Source organism: Nanorana parkeri, unplaced genomic scaffold (genome assembly GCF_000935625.1).
Source record: "Nanorana parkeri isolate BGI_ZX_2015 unplaced genomic scaffold, ASM93562v1 scaffold1001, whole genome shotgun sequence".
Classification (NCBI taxonomy): domain Eukaryota; kingdom Metazoa; phylum Chordata; class Amphibia; order Anura; family Dicroglossidae; genus Nanorana; species Nanorana parkeri.
In genome coordinates this window covers 236,056-261,684 of record NW_017307269.1, presented here as the reverse complement: position 1 = coordinate 261,684, position 25,629 = coordinate 236,056, and the positions used below count along the sequence as shown (strand labels likewise).

The following is a 25,629-nucleotide window of genomic DNA, read 5'->3' as shown; positions in this document are numbered from 1 at the left end:
AGGAAAATCTATAGTCAACTGACATTTGGTTCTGGATATGCATATGATGAATTGATGGAACAGTTCAACAGCCCATGGCCTGCACCTTTCCTTCTTGGTAAATTATACCAGAGGTTTTAGCTTAACAATCCCACTTTTTTTAGGATGCAACTTCACCAGTACAAGTTGCCCTCTTCATGTATTATATATAGAGTATATACTGTATATGTTCTATATGTACAAGGTCTTTATCACAATTTCACGGGTACTGAGAGTTTTAATTAGGAATGTAATCATAGGAAATTTTGTCTGACAAGATAATTATACTGTCTGGGATTTATAAACAGAAGTTAGACAGCAACAAATGCCCCAAAAATAAATAAATACACTTTAAATCCTAAATAAGTCTAACTAAAATAAAGTTAGTGGTACACAAATGGGGCTTTCAGGAAAACTGCATTGTAATCAAGTCAAGCCTTTTAGATCTTCAATTCTCGTGTGTAATCAGAGCCGGTGTAATTTACACCAAACGCTGCAGACCCAAGCTGCAAGTGACGATAACACTGCCTGAACTGGCAGCTAGTAAGATCCACTGACATTACTAGGAAAACATAGGGAAATGTCAGAAAAGAGGTAAAAGAGCACGATAGCTTCCTGATACATTGTTACATGACACCCATATGCAAGGCACACATGCCTGCCCATACAAAAGATTAAAGGGGATTAGAAAAAGGGCTTTAAAAGACATGAATGAATGCAAAGCATGTAGCCTGCAATGACCCTCTCATGCTCAGACAAGTTTTTTTCATCTTTTCTCATACTGATGAGCAGTGCTATTTGACCTAAGCTCTATGAGATTTATTTTCTTCAACCAAAAGAGGACCACAAAGTGGTCCTGCGACTGTTCTTCTATTACAGCTCTAGCAGAAGTTTACGGATTCCCTAGTAAGTGCAATTAAAAACAAAACCTTGGACAATGGGAACAAAAGAGCAAATGCATTCTTCTCAGTTTGGTTATATTGACCATATGGATATAAAAATACAGTCAGACATTTCCACAGCTCCTATAAAACTTGGAAATGAAGGCATGATCAAGATAGCCGATGCATCTTCAATTTCACATGACTTCCAAGAAGTTCCAGTGGTGAAGACACATGGAGATGGTCGCTGTTCAACCCACTCAAGTAAAAAAAGTGGAACTCTATCCAGCTAAATACAAAGAAAAAAATGCATATACAGTATATGATCTGGTTACCAGAAAAAAATATGTCATTCTGTTCAGCCCCTCTTGTGAGTGCATAGCCAGTAGAATAATGCCACTATTAAATTACTGCAGCCAGGGGTGTATCCACCGCAATGCAAACAAGGCATTTGCCTTTGGCGGCACAGCACTGCCCCCAAATTGGTGTGGCGAGCCGGGCCGCACAGAATCAGGCAGCCTTGGCTCATTGTGTCTCATGGCCACCTAATTTACCTGAGAGAGCTGCCGGATGGACAGTCTCAGGTGGACTACGCGAGTTCTATGGTGGGCTATGCAGGGTCTGTGGTGTGCTCTGCGGCTATGGTGGGCTCTGCAGGGTCCAGCCACTGACAGGTTGCGCAAAATGTCAAACAGGAGGGGTGGGGCAAATTTAGGATGGGGGGGGTGGGGGTGTCCGAGTGTAGTCTTGCCTAGGGCAGCACAAAACCTAAATACACCGACTGCAGCTATGAACCTTCCTGCATCATCTCCATGACTCCAGGATAGTCTTTGGATCGTAAATCAAGATTACAGAAGTCCTGAGGTTTACTCCTGCTCAAGGGTATTGGCAATTCATAAGGTGAAACCCAGCACCTGGCCCTACAAAGAGGATTCCAAAGGCTTTTTTTATGACAGCTTATTCTATTTGATAAAATACTTCACAAGATATAGTTTCCTATGATTTAGAAGACATCACTAATATATTTAAGGACGCAGTTACTTGTGCTGGACACAGTGTGTATATATCCTTTCTTGGAAGTAAACCATGAAGGCTATAATTCAATTTCAATCTTCTAAAGACCTTACAAAGTACATAAGAATTCTTCCCTGCCTGTTTAGTGGCAGTCCATTAACTGCTGGAGCTTACTGCCGGTAGGGCTTGACCAACAATGAGGTAGGAGTGTCACTGCAGTGGGAGAGGGCAGCAGATGCCATGGTGCAGTGGGAGAGGGCAGCAGATGCCATGGTGCAGTAGCATCCACACATTACAATGGTAAAGTCTGATCCTGCTCTGTGTATCATGGTGGCCAAAGTGGGACCTGCATGAATTAAGCCTGAAAATAAAGAGTACTTACCGGCTTTATTACATTCTAACAATATTGTTAAAGTTAAAAAAAAACAAAAAACTCCAGGAAAACTTTTTATTAACCCTTGCAGTGGAAGAACCACTGCAACCATGAACTTATAACAGAAGGGTACCCCTGATGTTCCCCTGTAAATGAATAGCTGCAAGGGTTAAGTGCTCGTTTGTGTCTAGGGAGAAAAATAAAGATATACTCACCTGAAGCTCCGAGCAGACCATCTATCACAGCGATCCCTCCACAGCAGCATTGGAATCTTCCTCAGCATCCTCACGTTCATACACTATGTATAGGCATGATGTTTTACATTACCTTATACTACTACAGAGTAAGGTGCGTGATGCTGGATGGAGTGGTCTAAGAACAAGCCGAACCAGAGCATCAGGTGAGTACAACTTTTTTTTAAAACCTAGACACAAAACGAGCATGTAACCCTTTTGCTGTCAAGCACTGCGTTCCAGTTTTGAGCTCAGCTGGCCAGACCATTTTTGCAATTTTCCTAATTTTTTTTGTTTGTTTTATTTTCAACGGTTGCTTTTAGATTTTGTAAAATACCCCAAATGCTACAAATTTTGTAGGCCCTGCGATAATTGTGCAAATGTTTATCAAATCAAAATTAAACCAATAAAAACACACATTTAAAATCGATGAAAGCACACTACAATCAGTATCAGCGCACACAAAAAAAAACACTTTACCGACAATCTAAAAGATAAAACTGTATTGAGTTAAAAAATAAAATATTTGTACATTTTAAATTGCGCCTTTTTGCGAAATGGTAAAAAAAATTAGGGAATGCAAAACTGTAAATAAGCGCCTTTTACTAAAAATCTGTGTTGTATTACCACCGTGATCTGCAGTGCCGTTTGTGTATTGCATTGGTGTGTGTTGTGATAAAATGATGCAGGCGTACATATAATCGCAACACAGCATATCAAAACGCTGTCACAACGTAACATGCGCTGTCACACAGTTGAATTAATGGTTTTTGAAAAATGGGGGGAAAAAGTCAACACTGTGATGTGTTCAAACAACGCACTGCAGCGCATTCACTAACACCACACCACAATATGATGCACACTGTTGCACATGTATGGTATGTTGTGTGTGGGTTGTGTTTTATTTCTTTAACTATTTTAATTCTTTATTGTAATTTAATTTTTTATAATGTCGGGGGGCTTCAGGGAAATATCAGGCGTCTAAAGAGAAATAGAAAAAGAGACTGGAATCCTTAATCTCTTTTTCCTGCAGCCTCAGCACTGAATAAACAGGAGCACTCAGTACAGAAGCTTCCTGTTCATTCACAAACTAAAGAGGCATAATACTCTCCCCAGTCCTTAGACAGGAAGCCTCTGCACTAAGTGCTCCTGTTCATTCATAAACTGAGCACATAGTGAGCGTACTACGTCCCCACTTATGAATGAACAGGAAGTGATCTAAGCACTTTCTGTTCATTTATAACTGGGGACATAGCTTATATGCTCAGTTATTAGCTTATGTGCTCAGTTATTTACAAACAGCAGTGATCACTGGTGTCTGTTCTGCACACGGAAAGATCAGCAAATATTTCACATATTTGCCGATCCTCAGCTCGGCATCCTGAAGCTTTGCCCGGCACAGCTTCGCTCTCCATCCTGACAACGGCTCTCTTCCCCGCTCAGCATCCTGAATGTCACCGCTCTCTCCTCTGATGACAGCTATTAATTTACAGAGGAACGTGAGGGGGACCCTTCTGTTATAAGTTCATGGTTGCTAAAATGACCATAATATTATAGCAGAAGGGTGAAAGCCAGCGACTTAAAGCAAACTGAGGTTGCAAGCTGGAAACAGTTGTGTTCCACCGTATTACTTACGTCGTTGGCAGGGAAAGGGGTAGCCCCACTGGAAAGATTAAAGGAAAATTAAACCCATTCACTTTTTTGCATATATCTACTGCTTTTTTTTTTTTAAAGTTACCAAATAGGTTTAAACATGCATCTCCGCTGTCTGAAGATCTGAAGTTCCTCAGGTGGCCACAAAGGATCATAGGTTGGGTGCATGCGCAGTAGAGATCTTTGGTCGGGAGAAGAGGAGAGTCACAAGGTAAGTCAATGCAGGCCGACTGGCAGCATGCACCCGCACAGACACCGTGGGACATGAAGAGAGCAGTCAGTACTGGATCAGAGACCGGCACCAGCGCTGGAGGGACTCCTGAGAACTACTGAAAAGAAGATGATCAGATCAAGAGGCATCATTTAAGTGAAGTCCTTACACCAGCATAGCGGGAGGAAAACAAATTTGACTTTGTCACTTTAATTTTAAAAAACATTCCTGGAGTTCTTTAAAAAAAAAACTTTTATTTAACCCATTTTAACCCCTTAGTTTAATCTTTGAAATTGTTTAGTTTTAAATAACGTCTCCATTCTCCGTACCAGGTACACAATTGTAGTGCACAATTTTAGTACACAATTGCAGAATACAACTGCACTTTTCATGAATTACAGCATACCTTTTTTTCTCAGATGGAAGAACAAACTGGGGTTACCCGAGTCTGTTTTTACCGTACTCATTATGATTAAGTCACACTGGAACACACCCTACCCAGTAACATATGGATTTTACATGAACCAAAAGGTGTTAACCCTAGGGCCAGCCAACAGCAGCCATGATTTCTGCACTGGCCACAGTACATGCAAATATACAAGCACAATCCCTCTCCGCTCTATGCATCTTTACTTACTTTTTATATTTATATTACTTTTTTTTAGATTTTTCACTTTTCTAGTCTGGTTAACTTTGTAGTAGGGATGCATCGATACCAAGTACCGTACTCGGTACAAGTAAAGATACTTTTTCAGCTCCAAGACTAGACTAGAGAAAAATTCAAAAGTTAGGAGGCAGGTGTCATTTGTAAGGAGCACACGGAGCTCCTGGGATTTGTACATCTCTGTTTTAATGTATGATTTTATTTTTATAAATATAAATAAAGGGATGCACCGATACCAGTTTTGCAAGTACAAGGACTGATACTTACCCAAGTACTTACAGACACAAGTACTGATACATTTTTGTTTATTGTATGTTTTCTAAAAGAATACAGACTAATGATTTCAGGACAGTGGTGGAGCGCCAGAGGCGGGTCCCAGCTGCAACCACTGCAACCCTGGTAGTTCTCATGAAAATGCCAAGTATCCGCACTGGTATCTGAACTGGTATCGGTGCATCCCTACTTTGTACCTACACTGATCACTGAGTGGTGTCCGACATTTTTTGGAAATTAGCAAGTGCGCTGGCATGTTGTGAGAAAGAAAAAAAACATATTACTCTACAAAATACTTTAGATATTCTTGTAGGGGCTAAATCATAGCTATGAACATAATAAAAGAAATTCTTCTCATGAAAAAGTTAGCGCATTAAAAAATAAAAAAAAGTTTGCACGCCTACCTTTGACAATGATAAGCTACATGAAAAAAATCACATTTGTTAAGAAAAATGAAAAGCAATCATGAAATATATCAAAGACATGCGTAACGTGAACAGCACTCACCTTTGTTTTTGTATGGAAAGGTGTAGGCTTTTGGTGAAGGGTTATGTCCATTATACTGTTAGAATTTGGGATGTCGCTGTTATTTCGGCGTTCACCCTCTCTACTACTGTCATCAGACTGTTCAAAGTCATCACTGTCCTGATCCATTTCCTCTTCATCATCTTCCTCCGCATCACAAACATGTTCCTCATCTTCCTCCTCATCCTCTGCTGGCTCATGGTCCTCAGGTTGGTCCTCAGACTCCTGATCTGCTATAACGCAGCTGTTATTATTTTCTTCCAACTGTTCATGTTGGGAATCATGTCTATCCACACTACCAGGGCCATCCACCTCTCCATTTAACACTATGTGCTGATCCTCCTGCTGCTGAGAATGCTGCTGCTCATCCTCCTCCTCTACTCTGTTCATTTGCTCCTCATCTGCTTGGCTGGAGGAAGCATTACCTCGCACAGAGCCTCCAGTACGTCGCCTCTTGCTGCCCACAGACAGCAGTTCCTGATTCATTTCCAAAAGCCAGCTTGCTACTTCATGGACATTCACTAGACTGTGTGAAGCGACAAACGCTTTCACATTCTAAAAAAAACATAAAAAAGGTGTCATTAACATCAAACATTAGTAGTCAACAAAACAAAACAAAAATTCCAACATATTAATTAGCATATTGTAACACAAAAATAGGGAAAGTACTTAAGACAGGCTTTGTACACACAAATGACACAAGGCAAAATACTTCTAAGTATTGGCGCAGATCAAATGGATTACAGGACAGTAGCTAGATACACACATTTTGAGCGGACGTCTAGAGACGCCCGCTCAGATCGAGAGAGCTCCTGGCCGGCCGTTTTTTTTACTACGGCCGGGCCGGAGGTAGTTAACTTAGTCGTATCCTGTATGGAAAATAAACATATTACAGCACTGTTCTGCACTGACACCTACATACTCATTCACTACTATGACTCGCTCATGTTTAAAGAGGAACCTAACTGCAAAAGCTTTGCCGAAAAAGGCAAGTAGAAGGCAAAGGCATATTCATCAGTATTGACCGTAGGCTCCCTGCAGGTGATCTTTTTTTGTCACTGACTTACCTTGCCTTGTTCTGCACCCTCTTTCAATGTTTTGACCATTTTGGTAATGGCAGGGCTTTGCTTTTTCATGCCAAAGATTCCCCCTGATAACTTGTGATATTTGAATGGGAGGGGGAAATATTCAAGAAGCCACAAGAAAGGAGAAGAAAAGCACAGATTCAGAGAATGTATGAAGCAAATATGTGCTCGTCTAGAGCCTTGGTTCTCAACTGGTGGGTCGTCACCCCGTGTTCACTTCAAGCCCAGTTTTCTATGCGAGAGGCTCCTCAGTTCTCACGCCAAGCAGCCATTTAAAATCCGTTGCCCATTGTCAAGTGTCTGCTTGAGGTGAGATGGGACTAGGACCGTGAGGAAGCTCCATCCATACGTGCATTGCTCTCAGCTCACTCACGTGCCCTGTAGAGGTGCCTGGACCGGAATGACATCACATTCTGGCTCCCGGCACCTCTAGAGAGTGTGTAAGATAGCTGTACAAACAATGCACATATAGGTGATGCTCGGTAATAGCACAGTAGCCCCCACTGGACCCCAGCCTGAGGATCCACTCCAGTTTCGAAAGGTAAGGGGAATGGGTGGATCTTAAAAAAATAAATAAAATTACATTATTTTTGGTGTGTGTGTGTGTGTGAGAGTGAGAGAGAGAATGTCTGGGTGTAGGAGATTGTGTCTGTGGTTGTGTGTCATTTTTTTTTTTGAAGGCCGTTCACACTAGTACAGTGTGTCAAAATCGCACAGTCCCGTACGATTAACGCACTGTACCACGCATTCTGGTGTGGGAGGTGTGTTGCATTGCCATTCATTTGCATGACACGGCAAACTCATCTCCCACCCACAGTTTGATCGCCTGAACCGGAATGCACAGTACCGCAATGTCGTGCGTGCCATTGCAGCACGCCTTGGGTTATGACTTCATGACCAAGGACAAATGTAGGTCCTGAGGTTACACAGGTTGAGACCCACTGGTCTAGAGGACCTCAGGTACAGCTTTTTTACAGCATGCAAACACTGCTTAGACACAAAAGTGCACTATTATTTTCAGGAGGGATTGAAAACATAAAGGAAGACTACGTCTTTACTGAAAAGGCTGAGGAGTCAGCCAGCCGTCACAGCGTTCCCTCCTGCGCTGCAGAGATGATATGTCCCTCAGGGTCCTCTCGTCCCAGACACAGTGTATAGAATGTGATGACTCAAGGATCCTTAGACCGCCACAGTGGAGGGGGAACGAGGCTGGCAGGACCAGTCTAAGAGCAAGTCGTCTCCGAGGACTGGGCAAGTATAACTTTTGTTATTGTCGCATCGAGATGAAAAAGAACAGTTAACCCCTGCAGTGCAGGGATAGCCCAACTGCAAAAGGGTAATAAAGGTTTTGTCCCGAGTTTCTCTTTAAAGGATAATTGTACCAAAGCTGTTGTCCCTTAACACCTCTATACATTCCTTATGAGAGAGAGTTCAGGCCCACCTTAAAGTGACATTAAACCCTCAGATTTTTTAACATAAACCAATACTGTAATGTGCACCTTACTGTAATCCATGGTTGTTTCCCTTCTCTCTGCTGCTCTTCCTTTTAAATCTGTATCTGTTCTCATGCTGGGCAGAACTTCTGTTTTGCAGCAGACTGCCTTGTCTCTGGAATGGATACATGGTGTCTGTGTATAGGTTTGCAACCTGAGCCAGCACTACAGGAAGAGGCACTCAGCTGCAAAGGGAAGTTCTCCCCCAGCATGAGAAGACATGAGGATTTAAAAGGAAGAGCAGCAAAGAGAAGGGAAACAACCATGGATTACAGTAAGGCACACATTACAGTATTGTTTTATGTTAAAAAATCTGAGGGTTTAATGTCACTTTAACTTAAAGTCTGACATAGCCTCCAAAATGCTAGGGGCTAAATGTTCCAATAAAGAAAAGAAAAGATTATTTTCTCTGGCATTCCTCCAATGAAGTGCTGCTAAATAGCTGAGGGAAACAACGGTGAAAATTAGGGATGCACCGATCCTTTTCGAGTTCCAGTGCAGATACTTGGCATTTTCATGAGAACTACCAGGGTTGCAGCTGGGACCTAGCTAGCTCTGGTGCTCCAGCACTGTCCTACAATCATTAGTTTGTATTGTTTTAGAAAAACTGTCACATGACAACAAAAATGTATCAGTACTTGTACCTAGTTGGGCAAGTATCGGTACTTGGACTTGCAAAACTGGTATTGGTGCATCCCTTTATTTAGATTTTTTAAAACAAAATCGTACATTAAAAACAGAGATATACAAATCCCAGGAGCTCCGTGTGCTCCTTACAAATGACAGCCGCTTCCTAACTTTTGAATTTTTCTCTAGTCTAGTCTTGGAGCTCGAAAAGTATTGGTACATGTACTTGTACAGAGTACGGTACTTGGTATCGGTGCATCCCTAGTGAAAATGTACTGGCAAAATCTTTTTGGAGAACCAAACTTCCACAGACAAAAAAGTGGCAAAGACAGTGGGGTCCCCTGAAATAAACTAGTACTACACGTTCTTGTTTGTTTACATACAGCACCAACCATGTTCATTTTATATGCTGTGTACACAACTAAACGTCCTTACAAGCTGCCTGGCAGACTATTAATACAGTGTCCATGGAATGCAATGTTTAAAATGCCCCTAATAGTAGCAGAGTTTTTTCTTTTTCTTCAGTTAAAGGATAACGGTCTTGTAAGTTCAGCTGTCAGTATCAGTGTGAAATCAGGGCGTTTGCCAATAGGTCTGCGGGTTTTAGTTTATATTCTGCTGAAGAGGTTCCTGCCCGCCACGAGAGGGAGCAGGTGGGTTATAGCAGACGCACTAGTCTAATGCAGAGCTCATTTCCCAATGGTAGCTGGAAGCTGCTCCATCAGCAGCAGATCAAAATGTAAACAGAAGCTGGGAGGCAGCATGCTTCAGTAGCTATGTGTTTTGCATGTATAAATGTTCGGTCCTGCTTCCTTCATCTACTGTAGTATTAGGAAGTTAGGTTGATGGATAGTTAGGCAGCACTTTATTAAATTTCTAACTAGATGGGGAAGAAATAAGCTAAGCATAGAAACTGGAGGGAGCTTAAAACAGGTAACAAGACTGAAAAGGGGTTTTCCTGCATCATCTCCCACTTTGGGGCAACAGCTATTCTCATCTTCCATAACAACTTAACATCATGTTAACAAAAGCACTTTAATAAATTACTTGCAAAGGTTAGTGAAATCAAATAGGAAAACTATCTTAAAAAGAGAAAACAATTACAAAGCAATAGCAAATAAAACAAAATCTAGAATCTAATACTGTATTCCAGTACCTGCTGCAGCTGTGCTAAAAGCACGGTAATCCACTGCAGCTAGAACTAATACTAAAGGGTCACCGTGAGTGTATTTCCTGAAGTCTGTGCTATAGAAAGTCATTTCTCTGCTATCACCAGACACATTCAAGGCTCCATGGTAACTTGAAATGAAATCAGTGGCTGCAAGAAACTTTTACAATGTTTTTGAAGCTTTGTTCATGTAAGACACAGCAGTCAGAACCAGCAATGGACATGTGTTCTGTGTTTGCTGGACAACACCGTTATGAAAACCTTATATAAGGAGCAGGAAGGTTGATCGGTCTATAAGAAAGACTTAACATGCATGGGAGGACAAACTGATAAGGAATCCAGGAGCCAGCAGGATTTTTATTTAGGAGCCAGTTACTTTGGCAGCAACTAAAGCAAAGTTCAGCAAGCTGCAAAGTTCAGCAAGCTGCAAATTTTGGGGAACTTTGGCTACCTGTCTCCTGAAATTTGTCCAGCCCTGTTAAAAATCTATGTAGAGCCCAAACTTTGGGGAAATCCATAATTTAACAGTGCCTCCAGCACAAGGGGAAATCTTCCACAGGCAACAACTGAGGAATTCCTTTCACTTTGTAGAGATTTCCTCTTACTTCTTCTGGTTTCCAAAACAGGGAATTAAGGGAAATCTCCCCAAAGGGACACACATAGCAAAACAAAAACTGACAGAAGTTGTAACCCTGTCCTACTTTATCCAAACTTAAACAAAAAAGTTTTGGCTATGCAACCAGTAGCCGAAGTGCAGAAGGAGTTCAACTCAGCCGATGCAACATTTGCATCAGCTGAGCCGAAGCTCCGGCGGCTCACTCACTGCTGTACGCCCATATTCTCATGGGGCCGAGCGGCAGTGAGTGAATAGCCGAATGCAGTCGAGCAGCATTCGGCTCAGCTATTCTGCTTGGTACCTTTCGAGATACCAAGCAGGAAAAAAAGAGTCAAAATTTAAAAAAAAAAGAAGGTTAAGAATTTTTAAAATGATCCAAAACAGGAAAATTAAAAAGAAAAATATTTTAAATAAAAGAAAAAAAAACAATTGGGTGTAGCTAGCAGTGACAGCTAGCTCCGCCCAACTGTTTGTTATTGGCGACACCCGCTAGTCTTCTAGCAGCCAATGAACAACTGGGCGGATCTGGCAGTGGCGTCACGGCCGGTTCCGCCCAGTTGTTATTGTTTAATGACATTGTCATTACAACACGGCTGGCTCCGGCCAGCTGTCATTTGTGGGGCAAACAGCCGGCCTTCGGTAAGGCGTTCTCCCCGCTTCAGCTGTCACATCGAAGCATATGTCTTCGGGTTGGCTGAGCCGCTCGGCCGCCTTCGGCTGCTGTACGGGCTACTGTACATAGCCATTGTACAATAGCCAGTACAGCAGCCCGTTGGCTCGACGGCCGAAGAGAGCTGAAGGATCAGCCAAAGCTACGGCTGTATCCTTCGGCTCAATAGTGAACAACCCCCTTATATTTCCAACCTTGGCTGGAGTGAATGTACCTTATAAAAGTATAAATCACAGAGAGATTCGAGTGAAACTGAAAGTTTGTATAAAAATACCAACAATGTACTACATTTAGCATTTTATTATTCTCACAAAAGTAGCAACATAGTGAATCTTGCAAGTACGTGAATGACATCACAAACTGTCTTCTTGCATACAAATACACCATCAGCAGCGTACTTTTCATACAACTAAAATAAAAAAAACTCTTTAACAGCAATTACAACATTCTTCCAGAGAACCAGTTGTTCGTAAAATATTTGAATCAGTTCACTACCTAAAATAGTAACACATCTTGGACTCCCTTAGTTCTGCTTGCTAGAAGATCTGGGAAAGCACAATAAAACTAAATGCATTCCTGGAATTCTATGCCACATGCTAAATACAAATCAACCCAAAAAAGCTTAGGCTTTTTGTGTTGGTTGAGCAAACACACTAGAAGACAATCAGAGAAACATTGACAACATTTTATAAGAACACTGAACGAAAAAAGCAGATGTGATTTAAAAAAAATAAGAAAAAAGTAGGGCTGTGCAAATTAACAATTAATTTCTCGATTAATCGTTAATCTTTTTGAGCGATTAACATTTTTTTGATCGATTAATTTTTTTGAAACTCTCTGCACGAGCGCCAGCCAAGACATTGGCCTATACACATACAGCACAACAATGAAGTCATACAATGAACTAGGATCACACTAATCCAGCACGTTATTATTCTGAGTTGCCCCACTCAAGCGGCGGCCATATTGAGTGGGGCACGTGAGATTAATAACGTGCTGGATTAGTGTGATCCTAGTTAATTTTATTACTTCATTGCTGTGCTGTATGTGTATAGGCCAATGTAGTTGAATCTGTATGTGCATTATAATTAATCGAAATTAATCAATTAAAAAAAATTTCGATTAATCGAACACAAACATTTTAATCATTACCAGCCCTAGAAAAAAGACATTAAAGACTGCTCCAAGCTCACTCCTGTGATGGACTACAATCTCAATACAAATTAGTAAACTAAACATGAGATTGTAGTCCACCACAGGAGCGAGCTTGGAGCGGTGGCTACTTCACAACACACACAGGGACCATGGGGAACATGAGTAGTCACCCTCCAGAAGGAAGGACAGTGTCAGCATCAATTCAGAGATGATTTGAGAATCTACAGCTGAGTGATACACAAATTAGATACATTTTTATTAATAGTTAAGATACTTGAATGTATTTTTAAGGTTTAACGCCTTAATTTAGTGCCACTTCAAAAGAGAAAAGAAACACATTATCAGATATTTTCAAAAGGCAATACAGCCAAAATAAATTGTATTTAATCTGAGTGTTTGTGTATGTATATCTTTACATTAGTAGTTTACTACTTTTTTTTATTCATCATTCAATAACTAGTTGATGCAGCCAGTGCCCCTTATTCCTTTCTGTAACCTGACTATGGTAAGTGCAGAAACAGATCTGAGCTGGCGTGGTCAGCTTGCATCTCATGGGGATGGGGATAATTTCCAGCTCTATATGACATACACATAGCCTGCACTGCAGAAGAGGCAGGCTTCTGAAGCACAACACACACAGATGGGGAAAGTAACTTCCCGCAGAAGGGACACGATTCCGGAGCACACTATACACAGGAGGGAAGTAATTCCATGCTGTGCACTACGTCACAAACATCCAGCCCATCCACCCAATTGACATGCCCCTACAATGAGGAACTAGGATGCTACAGAAGGTTCGGCAGTCACATGACTACAAAATAAAAGAAAAACAGGTAAATGAACATTTTTTTAACACAACAGCATTTATGGGACATTAGGGCTGCAACAACTAATCGATGCAATCAATGATAATCGATAATGAGAATCTCATCAATTTGTGTCTCATGGACTCTGCGTACCCTCTGATTTCCGCTCTTCCCAGTGGTGATGGGAGGGGATTCAGACCCCTGCAGCCGATGCTGAGCGGTGATGAGAGCTACAAAACTCAATCTCCCGGCATCTGCCACCGCTGTTCTGCTTCCCCGTTCTCCTTCCCACTGGGAGCCCCTGCATGATGTGGTCTGTGTCTGCAGCTGACAACCCAGCAGGGAGGAAAGACCACTGTGCCTTTGCAATCCCCTGTTGCCTCCGCTTCTGCCCTGCTGCTCGTCTTGCTGCTGCTCCATGCCCCCCCTTACGGCTTGCTCCCATCCAACAGCTGGGAGCAATAGCCATAACTATTAGACCCCTAGTGTCACCTTTCCACTTTCTAGAGTTTTAGCTGGGGAATGACAGCTGCCTGCTTAGGCAGCTGAATGTAAACATAGCAGGCAGTGGCTAAAGCTGGCCATACACCTAAAAGGTGGCCATACACTCTACAACCATCGCAAGACTTGTCTAGTCTTGCGATGGTTGTAAAGGGATTAAAAAAACGTACGATCTGCCTATCTTGGACAGGCAGATCGCACTCTCGATCATCGCAAGCCCGCCCTCCTGAGGGGCGGGCTTCCGATGACCGCAATGCTGAACGGGCAGTGTGTGCGTGCGCACACCGGCCCGTTCAGCATTTATCTTCCGAGCACCGTTCTAACCAGCCGAGAATCGTACGATTCCCGGCTGGTTTTCGAACATGCTGGTTCGACAGAAGACGTGCGACCGTACAGTAGAAACGGTCGCACGTATCCGTTCACACTGCTCGATTATCGTACGAAAACCCGATCGCATACGATTATCGTACGATAACCGTGCAGTGTATGGGCACCTTTACAATTATCTGCAGATTTTCTGTGGTCAGATGGAAGAGGTGCAACAGATTCCTCCATCTACACTTAACTGTGTGGAAGGAGTAATCTCCACCTGGGCCAATCTGTTGCACTTTTTCCATCTGACCACAGAAAATCTTCAGATAATTGTAAGGTGTATGGGCACCTTTAGAGCAATAGCCAGCCTGCTATGGGCTATTTCAAATTACAATAGCCAATAGCAGGCTGGTTATTGCACCTGCCCACTTGCCTGTCAATCAGCAGAGGAAGACCTGAAGAAGCACATTCATTTCAGTGGCACCCCAAACGCGCCTCCTGCCCACAGTGTGATTACAAAGAATTTGCAGTTTTATTCTGAAGTAAACATTATGTTTGTAACATTGCATTTGTGCATTTTATTTTAAATAAAAGATAGTATTTTTTTTATCCGATTAATCGAAAAAATTATCATCCAACTTATCGATTATAAAAATAATCCTTAGTTGCATCCTTATAGGACCTTTAATACACTGTACAGGAACCGCGATCCAGCCAGCTTCTAAACTGTTCCCTTCAGCCTCGTGTTCCCCTCCATACCAGCAGTCTAAGGTCCTGTGAGTCATCACATCCGCTGAAGGGCGTTCCATTACTGGAGCAGAGAAGGAGAAAGGCTGAAGGGACTGGTCTATGAGCCAGCCAGGATCGCGTTTTGGGTAGGGATGCACCAATACCCATATTGGTATCGGTGCCAATACTGGGCATTTTCACGAGTACGTGTGACAATGCCCTGATACTAAACTCCGATACTGGTGCTTTACATTTTAAACTGAAGCCAATGCGCTTCACAGGAAGGCTGCAGAGGTCCCCAGCAGCCTTCCTGTGAACAGCAGCGCCTGTTTACAGCACCAGCCGAAAAACTCCTCCACGCTGCCCGCACAGGCCAGCGAGACCGACCGAGACCAGCGATGAGAAAGCACAGCCCAGCGCAGGCCCCCGCACAGCCACCTAAGACTAAGTAGTCCTCTATGGACAGTTGCCATTCGGCATTGCTGTATCAAATATCACTGGGATTTGTAGTCCTCTCAAGCTGATGGTATTATTCTGCACTGCTGTATAATGTATTGCTGGGATTTATAGTCCTCTAAAGCGGTGATATTCTGCATTGTTGTAGAATGTATTGCTGGTAGTTGCAGTCCTCTATAGCTGGTGATATTCTGCACTGCTGTATAATGTATTGCTACCACTAACTCCAAGCTGTCCCTCTACAGCTTGGAGTTAGTGGCAGAACAACCAGGGTTGCAGCGGTTGCAGCTGGGACCAGACCCTGGCGTTCCACCACTGTCGTAAAATCATTAGTCTGTATTGTTTTAATAAAACTGTGACATGACACTGAAAAAAGTATTGGTAATTGGTATCGGTGAGTATCGGTACTAGTACTCAGTCTGGAAATTTTTTCGCCTGTGCATACCTAGTTTTGGGCGAGCATATCTGTTATTTTAGCTACATAGGCAAAATGAGAACTTAACCCTTGCAACAAGGTTTTATTTGCCTTTAGTTCTTCTTTACTAATTGGAACAAGTGACTCCCTTCTAACATGAAATATTTTTGTGCCAACACATATACTTTTTTTTTTGTCCAATAAAACGTCTTGACTCCAGGGATTTGTTCAGTCTCGTTTAAAGCAAAGCCTAAGAGCAAAACTATTGTTAGGTACTGCTGTATTCGGCTTTTACAGCTATGTGAAGGTGAATATACTACCTCTCAACAGCACTGAAGACAGCTAACGATCCAACTTATTTCTTGGGGACAAAGAACTGTTCAAATCAAACGTGTAACAAAAAGCTGAATGAACTAGTACAAAAATCCTTCAACTATATGAGCACATCTCTACAAAGCGAGTCTGCAAGCCTGGTACCCAGACTCTGCTGGCTCAAAGAGAGGAAAGTCCTGCCCTGCAATACCAGGAAACTACTGAGGCAGTATAAGAGCAGAGCGTTCACTCCTTTTATATTCTGTACTATAAACCATTCCAGGGCAAATTCTACTAAAATCCAGAAGCCTGCAATAACCTAACTGGGAAATTATATATGCACCTCTTGAGCCCCACACCCGTAGATGACATATACACTTTTTTCCCCCCAGTAATTTTGGAAAATGTAAATACCGCTTCAAATCTGGCCCTGTCTCTCCCTCCCCGGGGACGCTATACTTACCTTTCGGCAAACAGTCCTTTCCGTCCACCAGTAAGGGTGTACAATCTGTACCCCATACTGCCGACCTGCGCAGCCCTGTGCTATGTATTTTGGATTTCGCTAGCACTCGTTGGTCAGGACGTGCTGAGCAACGAGAAACGCTTCTTAGCATGGTTAAATACGGTTTTGATTAAAACTATTTTTTGTATCGGGAGAAGTAGATTTTCATTAGGGACAAGTATATTGGGCCCTCACTTTAGCCCTTGGGCAAGTAGTTTTTATTAAACAATTTGCACACTCCTGGACAGGAAGTGAACCATAAAATTCACATGCCAAAGAGGGCATAGGAACCAAGGTCTAGATTTCCAGCAGTGTGCATAGTATGGCAGATAGCTCTTCTAGCAGGTAGGCCCCAGTTTGGGAGCTTATAGGCAGAAACACCCCGGTCAGAAAAGAGTTTTTTTAGATGCCATGGCAACCTGATACGTGCAAATTGTGAAGCCCTGTGGTAAACAGATGGAAACTGACGGCATACCCAATAGTTAAATACTATGGAGAATATCACTGTTTTGTTTAAAGACCAACTCCAGAATACTACAAACCCCCCTCCCTACCCCATCCATCTAAAGGATCGCTGGAGTTATACTAAAAAAAAAACCTGTACAAATTTCCATTGAACTTACCTAAAGATATGGTCACATGATGCTCAGGTCCAGAGTCTTCCCTCTTCCTTTGTTTGCTTCTTGCAGGGTCCTTCTTCGGATTTCCATGAAATAGCCTGAGTAACGTGAACACTTTCTATTGGCTCCCCAGTGTCGGGGTCCTCTCAGGGACTGGCCGGCAAGAGACCTTATGCAGTAGCAGTCCCCTACAGCCAGAAACTGTGCCAGCAAGGGACCTGGAGAGGGTACTTAGGTAAGTATAACTTGCTTTACAAGGTAAGAAAAAATAAAAACACCACAGAATGGTTTAAAGGGTAGTGGGAGGGGGGTTATATTTTGCATGGAGTGGGACTTAAAATTAAAAAAATTAGACTTATACCGTGATGGACAAAACACTTAAAAAGGAGAACTATGGGGGTAAGTAAATTACACGTCGACTCTATTGATCAGGAAGTGCGCAAAAACATACCGCCACTTGCTCACTTCCCAATCATCTCCCTGCAGAGTGGTGGCTCTCAGTCACCGCTCCCCTTAGGGATTCCCCCTCCCCCGTTGACTGGAGGGACGGACAGGGCGAGCATAGCTGGCTCTGCCTCTAGATAGGGAGAGCCTGCTGTCAATCAGCCAGCGGGGTGGATCTCAACAGTAAATGTCGGGATCCGTCCTGGCTGCGGTGCTCTCAGCACATAGCGGGCAATAGCCCACTATATACTGAGTTTTGGGTCATGGGAGGACGTTAGTATATATCCTCACGTGACCCTAAAGAGAACTATGGCGAAAAAAAAGGTTACCCCATAGTTCACTTTTCACTTACTGCAAGTATACCATTTATACCAACAAAATACAAGCTGACTTAGTCAATTATAGTAGCAAACCGATTTGCTTTAAAGAAAAATAAATCTAAAATTAGCCATGCTTTTGCCAAAGTCTATATGGGAAGATCTCTTCTTCACTCAACTGTGATACTGAGGAAAGCAAAAGATTGCTTGTTAGCCACAAATGTTATAAGCAGCAAAAAAAACCTTAAATACAAGCCTGAGGCTGTCATAGTGTAAACATGTTCCTATTGAAATCCTTTTGGGAATTTGAGAGAAGTAACACTTCTAAATTAAGTTCTTGAGAGCTATTAAACAGAGTGGTAAGCTCCTGGGCTTGTGTTACTGCATATCTTGCAGAGTTCTGTGACATAAAGGCTGTATACTAATTACAGGAATATGGTATTATGTTATGAGATACTAAGCAATATGATTATTTTGAAACAAAAATGATTATTATAGGGTGTCTACAATGTTCTGCCTCTTGTTGATAAAGACAGTAATAGTGCAGAAAGCAAGTACTTTAAGATGGTACTATTAAAGAACCCACATTATCATGAACTCTTGAAAGCATCATCATAGGCAAGTATTATATCAACAGTATGCAGATTATGGACCACTTGGTCTTTTTCTGATGCCAGTTTGTTTTATGATTCTATGTGTTGGAATAGCAACTTAAAAGAAAGCCTGCAGATCATCAGCTGTGGTCAAAATAAACCACTATTTTTAGTAGGTAATTACATTCCAATTTATTTAAGGGCCAATCAGAATGGATCCTCTATATCCAAGGATGTCACGCTTGTAATGTTAAGTGGAACTATAGAGTATTAAAGATATAGGTGTGCATGCAATCAGCTTCAAAGAAAAACTTATGAGAGAAATATGAGAACTGACTTTCAATGCAGTTTACCTGGCTGTGTATGGTTTCTTTATTTCACAGATCCGGAACAAGCATGCACCATACACAAGTTGTTCCAAGTAAGTAACTCAAAAGTATTGAAGTCATTGCATTAACATGACAGCCAGTCATCATGCATTTTAAGGAGATGGCAGCAGTGGCCCATCTTCCTGTGCCATTTCAGTACAGGAGGACAACCTGCAACCATATTTGCAGAGCTTGTAAATATATGTAAATAGGGACGACCTGTTTTGGCTTATTACGTATGTAGGCTGTGTCTCCAGCTTTGTTCTTAAGTCCTTAAAACGATGTTGTGCCTTGCCCATGGGCGTAAAACTGAACTCCCTTTCGTGCTGCAGCTGAACTGTTTAGGAAAGACCAGTGTAAGCTACAATGGCTGTGGACTTCTCCATGTGACGATGCTTATCGACCCAGCTCTGTCATATAAAGAGTCTTAACATCTAAAATCTTTATCTCTGTACTTGTTTTTAGCCAGACTTAAGCCAAAGCATCACCATCCACAGCCAGGTAACTAACACTTGCAGGCGCTCAGCAACCAGAGCCACTCTAATATGCAAATGTCAACATTTGCTGGTGAAACTGATAGTTGGGCTGCCTTATCCAACCTCCACACTTTCCTGGGCTGCCCTTTCCCAACCTCCACACTTTCCTGGGCTGCCCTTTTCCAAACTCCACACTTCCCTGGGCTGCCCTTTTCCCAAACTCCACACTTTCCTGGGCTGCCCTTATCCAACCTCCACACTTTCCTGGGCTGCCCTTATCCAACCTCCACACTTTCCTGGGCTGCCCTTATCCAACCTCCACACTTTCCTGGGCTGCCCTTATCCAACCTCCACACTTCCCTGGCTGCCCTTTACCAAATTCCAGACTACCTTTTGAAAGTCTTGACAGGGTGTCCCGGTTGTGATTGTACACCTTTGCTAAATAAATATGCAATTAGCTAAACACAGTGGAGTTGTTCCATATTTCCCTCTTAACCAGTAAAGCTACCTATTACAGTGTTGAGCCAATGGAGAGGTACAAGACGTTGATATTAGAATGCAACAGGTTTTGGGGCTACCGGTGATTTCCTAAAGGTGTTTTAAGGCACATGTAAACACCACTAGGGGCCCACAGTATATTCATGTAAAACAACACAGAAGATTTTACAAAATACAAAACATTTTGCAAAATTGGCTTGCTTTAGGCATGGACGCTTTTCACATCCCAGGTGCAAAAATGACAACTTAAATTGACACTAAACTCAGGAGTTCAATCTTAAAAATACATTCAAGTACCCTATTAACAAAAGTGTATTCTATTTGTGTATCATTCAGCTGTATATCCTCATCTCTGAATTGGTGGTGACACTGTCCTTCCTTTTGGACAGTGGCTACTTTTCTTCCCCATGGCCCCTGCGTGTGTTGTAAAGTAGCCATCACTGCAAGCTCACTCCTGTGATGACAATACAAATTAGTAAACTAAACATGAGGTTGTAGTCCTTCACAGGAGCGAGTTTGGTGCGGTGGCTACTTTACAACACACACAGGGACCATGGGGAACAAAAGTAGCCACTGTCCAAAAGGAAGGACACTGTCAGCACCAATTCAGAGATGATTTGAGGTTGATACACAAATACTTTTATGTTAATAGTTAGGGCAATTGAATGCATTTTAAAGAGGATCTTTACCCATATCTTCAAAATAACAACAAACACACCTTTAGAAATGTTTATAAATGACATGGCCTGTGCGGTGGACACGTCGGGAGCAGCGTGTGACGCGTGACGTGCGACTCAGGCCGCGTGCGGAGCCCCGAACAGGCTAAGCAATCGATAGCCGACGAATCGACGATCGAAAACGTTGCCAACGTTTTCAATCGTCGATTTTAATCGACTTAATCGATTAACTGTTGCAGCTCTACAATCTACAAACACATTCTTCTAGATAATAGCCAGCTTTTTATTCTTTGCATGCCTTATTTTTCTTTTCTTCCCCATTCTTTTTACAGTGGCCATTTTCATGAAGGTCAGATTAATATATCTCGCTTTACTTCCTGGAACTCCGGCACGTGTGACTAGGACATGTGACAATGCACATCATCTCAGGGGAGATCTCATAAGATTACAGATGAGATTTCCCAGCAATGCTTTGCTGATGTAACCTTCCCAGGATGCAATGCATCATTTGTGCCAAAATGGAACAGAAAGTGGAAAAAAGAAATTGTAAATAAAAATATGTTTGTTTAGCTAATGAATGTAAGATGATTACATAACAGCATGGAGAGCTGTATGCTGATGTATTTTTAGTCAAAGGGGATAAAGGTCCAATTTAACTCCAAAGTTAAAGTGTGACTTTAAGGGAGCGTGTACAAATTTATATAACATGACATTATTGATCAAAATGCAGAACAGCAAGCACGGGGAAAATGTCGTGAAAATTGCTTACAAGAACAATTCACCATAATAATTCAAAATGATGACACACTAAGCCTACATGATACATTCTTTAACACACTGACTACATAAAACAAAGATAGGGCACCTCTATTTACCAAGAGTCGGACCTTCTTGTTAAAAAGGTAATCTCAAAAGTGGTTAATAAAGCAGTCATTGCATACCATTTCATATCAATTATGAAGTCAGACAGTCTGCGACAATCACCAGTAATACCTAATCATCAGTTAACCGATTCATATGCTGAAATGCATCGTCAACCACATAATGAAGATTAACAACATAATTGTTTTTCTTAATGCATGTTCAACGAACATCATCTCCAACAGCTCTGAACTAGAAGCTATATAAAGCCAACAAGCCTGTGTGACGTAGACAGGGGTGGGGTAGAGGAAGACTGGGCTATATAATATGATTCCATCAATGCAGAGACACGATCAAGAAGGACAAACAGACCACTGTCTTCCAAAAAAGCAAACTCTGCATCTCATCCTTTTCTAAGACATACATTCATTTCTATAGCCAGTTTAAATTGGATAGCATATAAATATAAGTAATCTGAAACTCTATTCTGAACTGAAATGAAAGCAGCAGCTTTCATCCTAACAACACAGTTGTGGAATGTGACACCTAGGAGGGGAAGGATAGAAAGCATGACAATCTAATTTATTCATTAATACCTCACCGACGCACTGCAATACTTCCAACTATTCTCACCAGTTCCTTTAGTAGCTGACCTGATGTTTCTACCATAGTCCTGAGAAACGCCATGTAGATCGCATAGCTGGTGTAAACTCACAACAGATGCCTGCTACATGACTACACTTAAGCTGGCCATTAACTGATCTATTTTTTTTTTCGTTCAACCTGCGGACTGAACAAAAAAAAAATTGACCTGATTCCTCCATCAACACTAACAGCGTGTCAATCCAGGAATCCCGCTGTTTACACTGTATTCTGACAGGTGCCAGAGGCACCTGTCAGAATACCCGGCCAGAGCGGGCAGCTCACTGGCTGCCGGCTCTGATCGAAGATTTTCCGGCCAGCTCCTTCGATCAGCTGATCGAGGGATGCCGATCAAAAGGGTGGCGACACTGGCACACACTGTGCAAATTTCACCCGGCTTTTAAAAATGGCAGAAATTCAAGCAGTGTATGGACAGCTTAAGTCACCTTGTAGCTCGTTTTTGTTTTCCTTCTACTTGAAGTATGTGGAGCCAATATTAGAGTTTCAATAAAAAACACAAAAACCTCTAACACATATTTAAAGTAAAATACTATTTATCTGTATATAACTTTAATATGATTTTGGGGGACAAAAATGTTTTGGCCATGTAGCAGGAAATATAGCCCTCAGCTGATAACCGATAGCCTTCTGTACAGGCACAGTCCGGCTATCAGATATTTGCAGTTTTATGCAGAGAATTCCTAGGTTTTATTATTTTTAAACCAGTTCGGTGCCTTGTGCCTAATGGAATCATGTCAGAACATGCTGCAGCAACTTTCAAGTCAAACTCCAGCCAAAACGTTATTTTTAAGTTTTGGATACAGCACACAAGGGTTAGAACCTCTGTAAATGGTTGCGGTGTCTTCTAAGGTCTAGCTTCAAATGAAGGGATTTCCAAGAAGTCCACCTAAACAGCAGAATACCTCACAAGGCGTTTTGTTCACCTTCATTTATCAAAATAACATACACTAGTTGTTTGGCCTAACAATGGACACAAATGTATTGCAGGTTGCTGGCTATTTTGTAGCACAGCTCTGTTTATTTCACCTTAGGACAGAGCTTCCCCAGACTCAGCCTCTCTCAGACCAGTCTGTGTAACCCAGACAGGCCTGGACACGCACGCCCCATGTATTCAGCTTCAAGCTGCTCTCAAAGAACAAAGCCTAACTAGGGCACACTCACTTTTGTGGCAACACCAACCTGTCTCCAGTCACCTTCTGTAAGTTATCACCCCCAACCCCTTTCACCCCCAACACACACACACCCCTCCATTTCAACCTGTGGGTCGGAACACACAAACCCACACAACAATGATCAACTTCTCTTAAACTCACCAAACACCAGGACAGTAACCCTCGGCCTTACCTACTCTCTCAGGAGTTTCCAAACTTGTGTGCAGGGCCTACCCCCACTTTGCACTATACCCACTTTGTACTATACCACCCAATGTTTCCATATCTAATTTTGCTGTGCAGCAGTGACCCCCCTTACTGCATCTGTCAGCCCTTTCTATCCTTTCAGACATGCCTTGAGGACTATAAACACTTTGCTTTCTTACAGGGTAACCAGACTTTTTGGGTCTGGCAAGGCATTTCTGTTTTCACCATTAATTGGTAGAAGACAGCCATTTGTTTTTCTGACTTAGCATCTGCAGAGGAAATACACACAGGTGAGCGTTTATGTCACATGGTAACCTCACAACACTCAGGCAGTACAGTCCAACAGTGAACTTCACACACTGCAAAGTTTCCTCCTCATCCTGTCCCAACTCAAGATAGTCTCTTTGCCATTTTGACAACAAGAGAGGTGGCAGAATTTGCCTCAGGCTTCCCTTGCCCAGACCTCTTGCAAAGCAACCAAACTTGTGAGGATTTCAAGTTCTAACCCACTGGTTAATATTGGCAGACACCAGTACATCCAGATTGCAAACTTACCGCTCACAAAGTCCACAAAAACTTGCACAGATCCGGCAAACAGTACAATTTCATTTTAAGTGCTGCTAGACTATTTTCCCAGTACACAAGCTTAGGGCAATGTCCTTTAAAACTTCAGAGGCATACACCTGCCACATATAATATGATGCGTCTTTCAATGGTACTTGTAACAAAATGCATACGCAGTTCATCAAAACAGAACCCTTGCTAGTCGGCACTGATTAGTAGACTTTAAAAAGAAGGAGCTCCACTTTCGTCATTCACATCCTCCAATAATTGTGAGATCTAGCTTCAAATGGAGAGTTTTCAAGGGCTCAGTTCACTCAGCACGATGGATGACATTTATCAATCCTGTCGCATGGCAACATAGTATGAAACAGGGGCAGGGAGACAGATTTATCATTCTTGCCTCAGTAAAACTGCGACAAAAGAAGAAGACCTGACTCGGACCACAAACTACACTTTTTTGGGTTTTACTTCTCTTTTGGATCACAAGGGGTACATTTACTAACAATGGATGCTGACAATCTTGTCTCTCCAGAGCCAGAGCTAGCTGTGCCCATTCTTTTCCCTGTCTTTCCCTCCAGTAAGCGCTGGAGGAGCGGAGAGAGGAGGGGGAATCCCTGCCTGGAGTGGTGACTGACAGTGACTGCTCTCTACAGAAAGAAACTGAGCTGAGTGATCGCTCAGTTCTTAGTATAGACAGGGCACGATTTACTTATGTCCCTCAATATGACAGAAAAGGAAGAAGAAGAAGAAGAAGAATGCCGTCTATGATGACACAGACAGCATTTAAAATCTTCTCAACTGGAGAAAACTCCTCTCAACTGGGACACACACATCTTCTAAGACCTGGCAGAAGTTCTAATACGCAACTGAAAATCAAAAACGTAAGTGTTACGCCATATGTCAAGATTCCTGGTCCAGAGAAGTCAAGTTTACTGTTTGAAATATTGATTCTAAGCAATCCTTGCACCTTCAAGTTTATGTAAACCCTAAACAATTAACTTCGCTTGCTCCCTTTTGGTCTGTTAACTATACCAATGTTGAAAGTATTCTGTTATATTTGTTTGGACGCATGCAAAAAAAAAAACGTATCCTGCCTGAAACCCTGTGAGCGAACTTCATGTGCTCTCAGCCTTTGCTGTACTGTTATCTGTTACATTGCTCTCAGCTATCTCTGTGGACTACAAAATACCTCCCCCAATATTAGGGATACAATGCTGCTCTTTGATAGATAGGGTACATTGGAGTGTTGCAACTCTAGGACAGGAAGTATATTACTAGCAGGAACACAAGGTGAAAAAAATTAAATAAAAAAAAAAACTAATGCAGCCACCACATCTAGGGACTGGTAAACTACAACATATTACATTTTACTTATGCTTTAATATTCCACTCAAACCTGAACTTTCAGTTTGGGTTGAACCGTGGGCAGTACAGTAGCATAGTGATTAGCGCTTCTGCCTTGTAGCACTGGGGATCCCTGGTTGGAATCACAGCCAGG

General features: G+C 42.2%; 1 protein-coding gene across 4 annotated transcripts in view; it reads right to left on the bottom strand.

Annotated features, from left to right (window-relative positions):
• Positions 1-25,629, bottom strand: part of FBXW7 (F-box and WD repeat domain containing 7) — a 175,584-nt gene that overhangs the window by 116,168 nt on the left and 33,787 nt on the right. For 2 of the 4 annotated variants that reach the window (XM_018567032.1, XM_018567030.1), the window contains exon 2: positions 5,833-6,400. In XM_018567032.1, the coding sequence (XP_018422534.1) occupies positions 5,833-6,331 (499 nt within the window). In that variant the 5' untranslated portion in view covers positions 6,332-6,400. Of the gene's footprint in view, positions 1-5,827; positions 6,401-23,388; positions 23,395-25,629 lie in introns of those variants that run through there. The other 2 variants (XM_018567033.1, XM_018567031.1) reach the window with 2 other exon arrangements.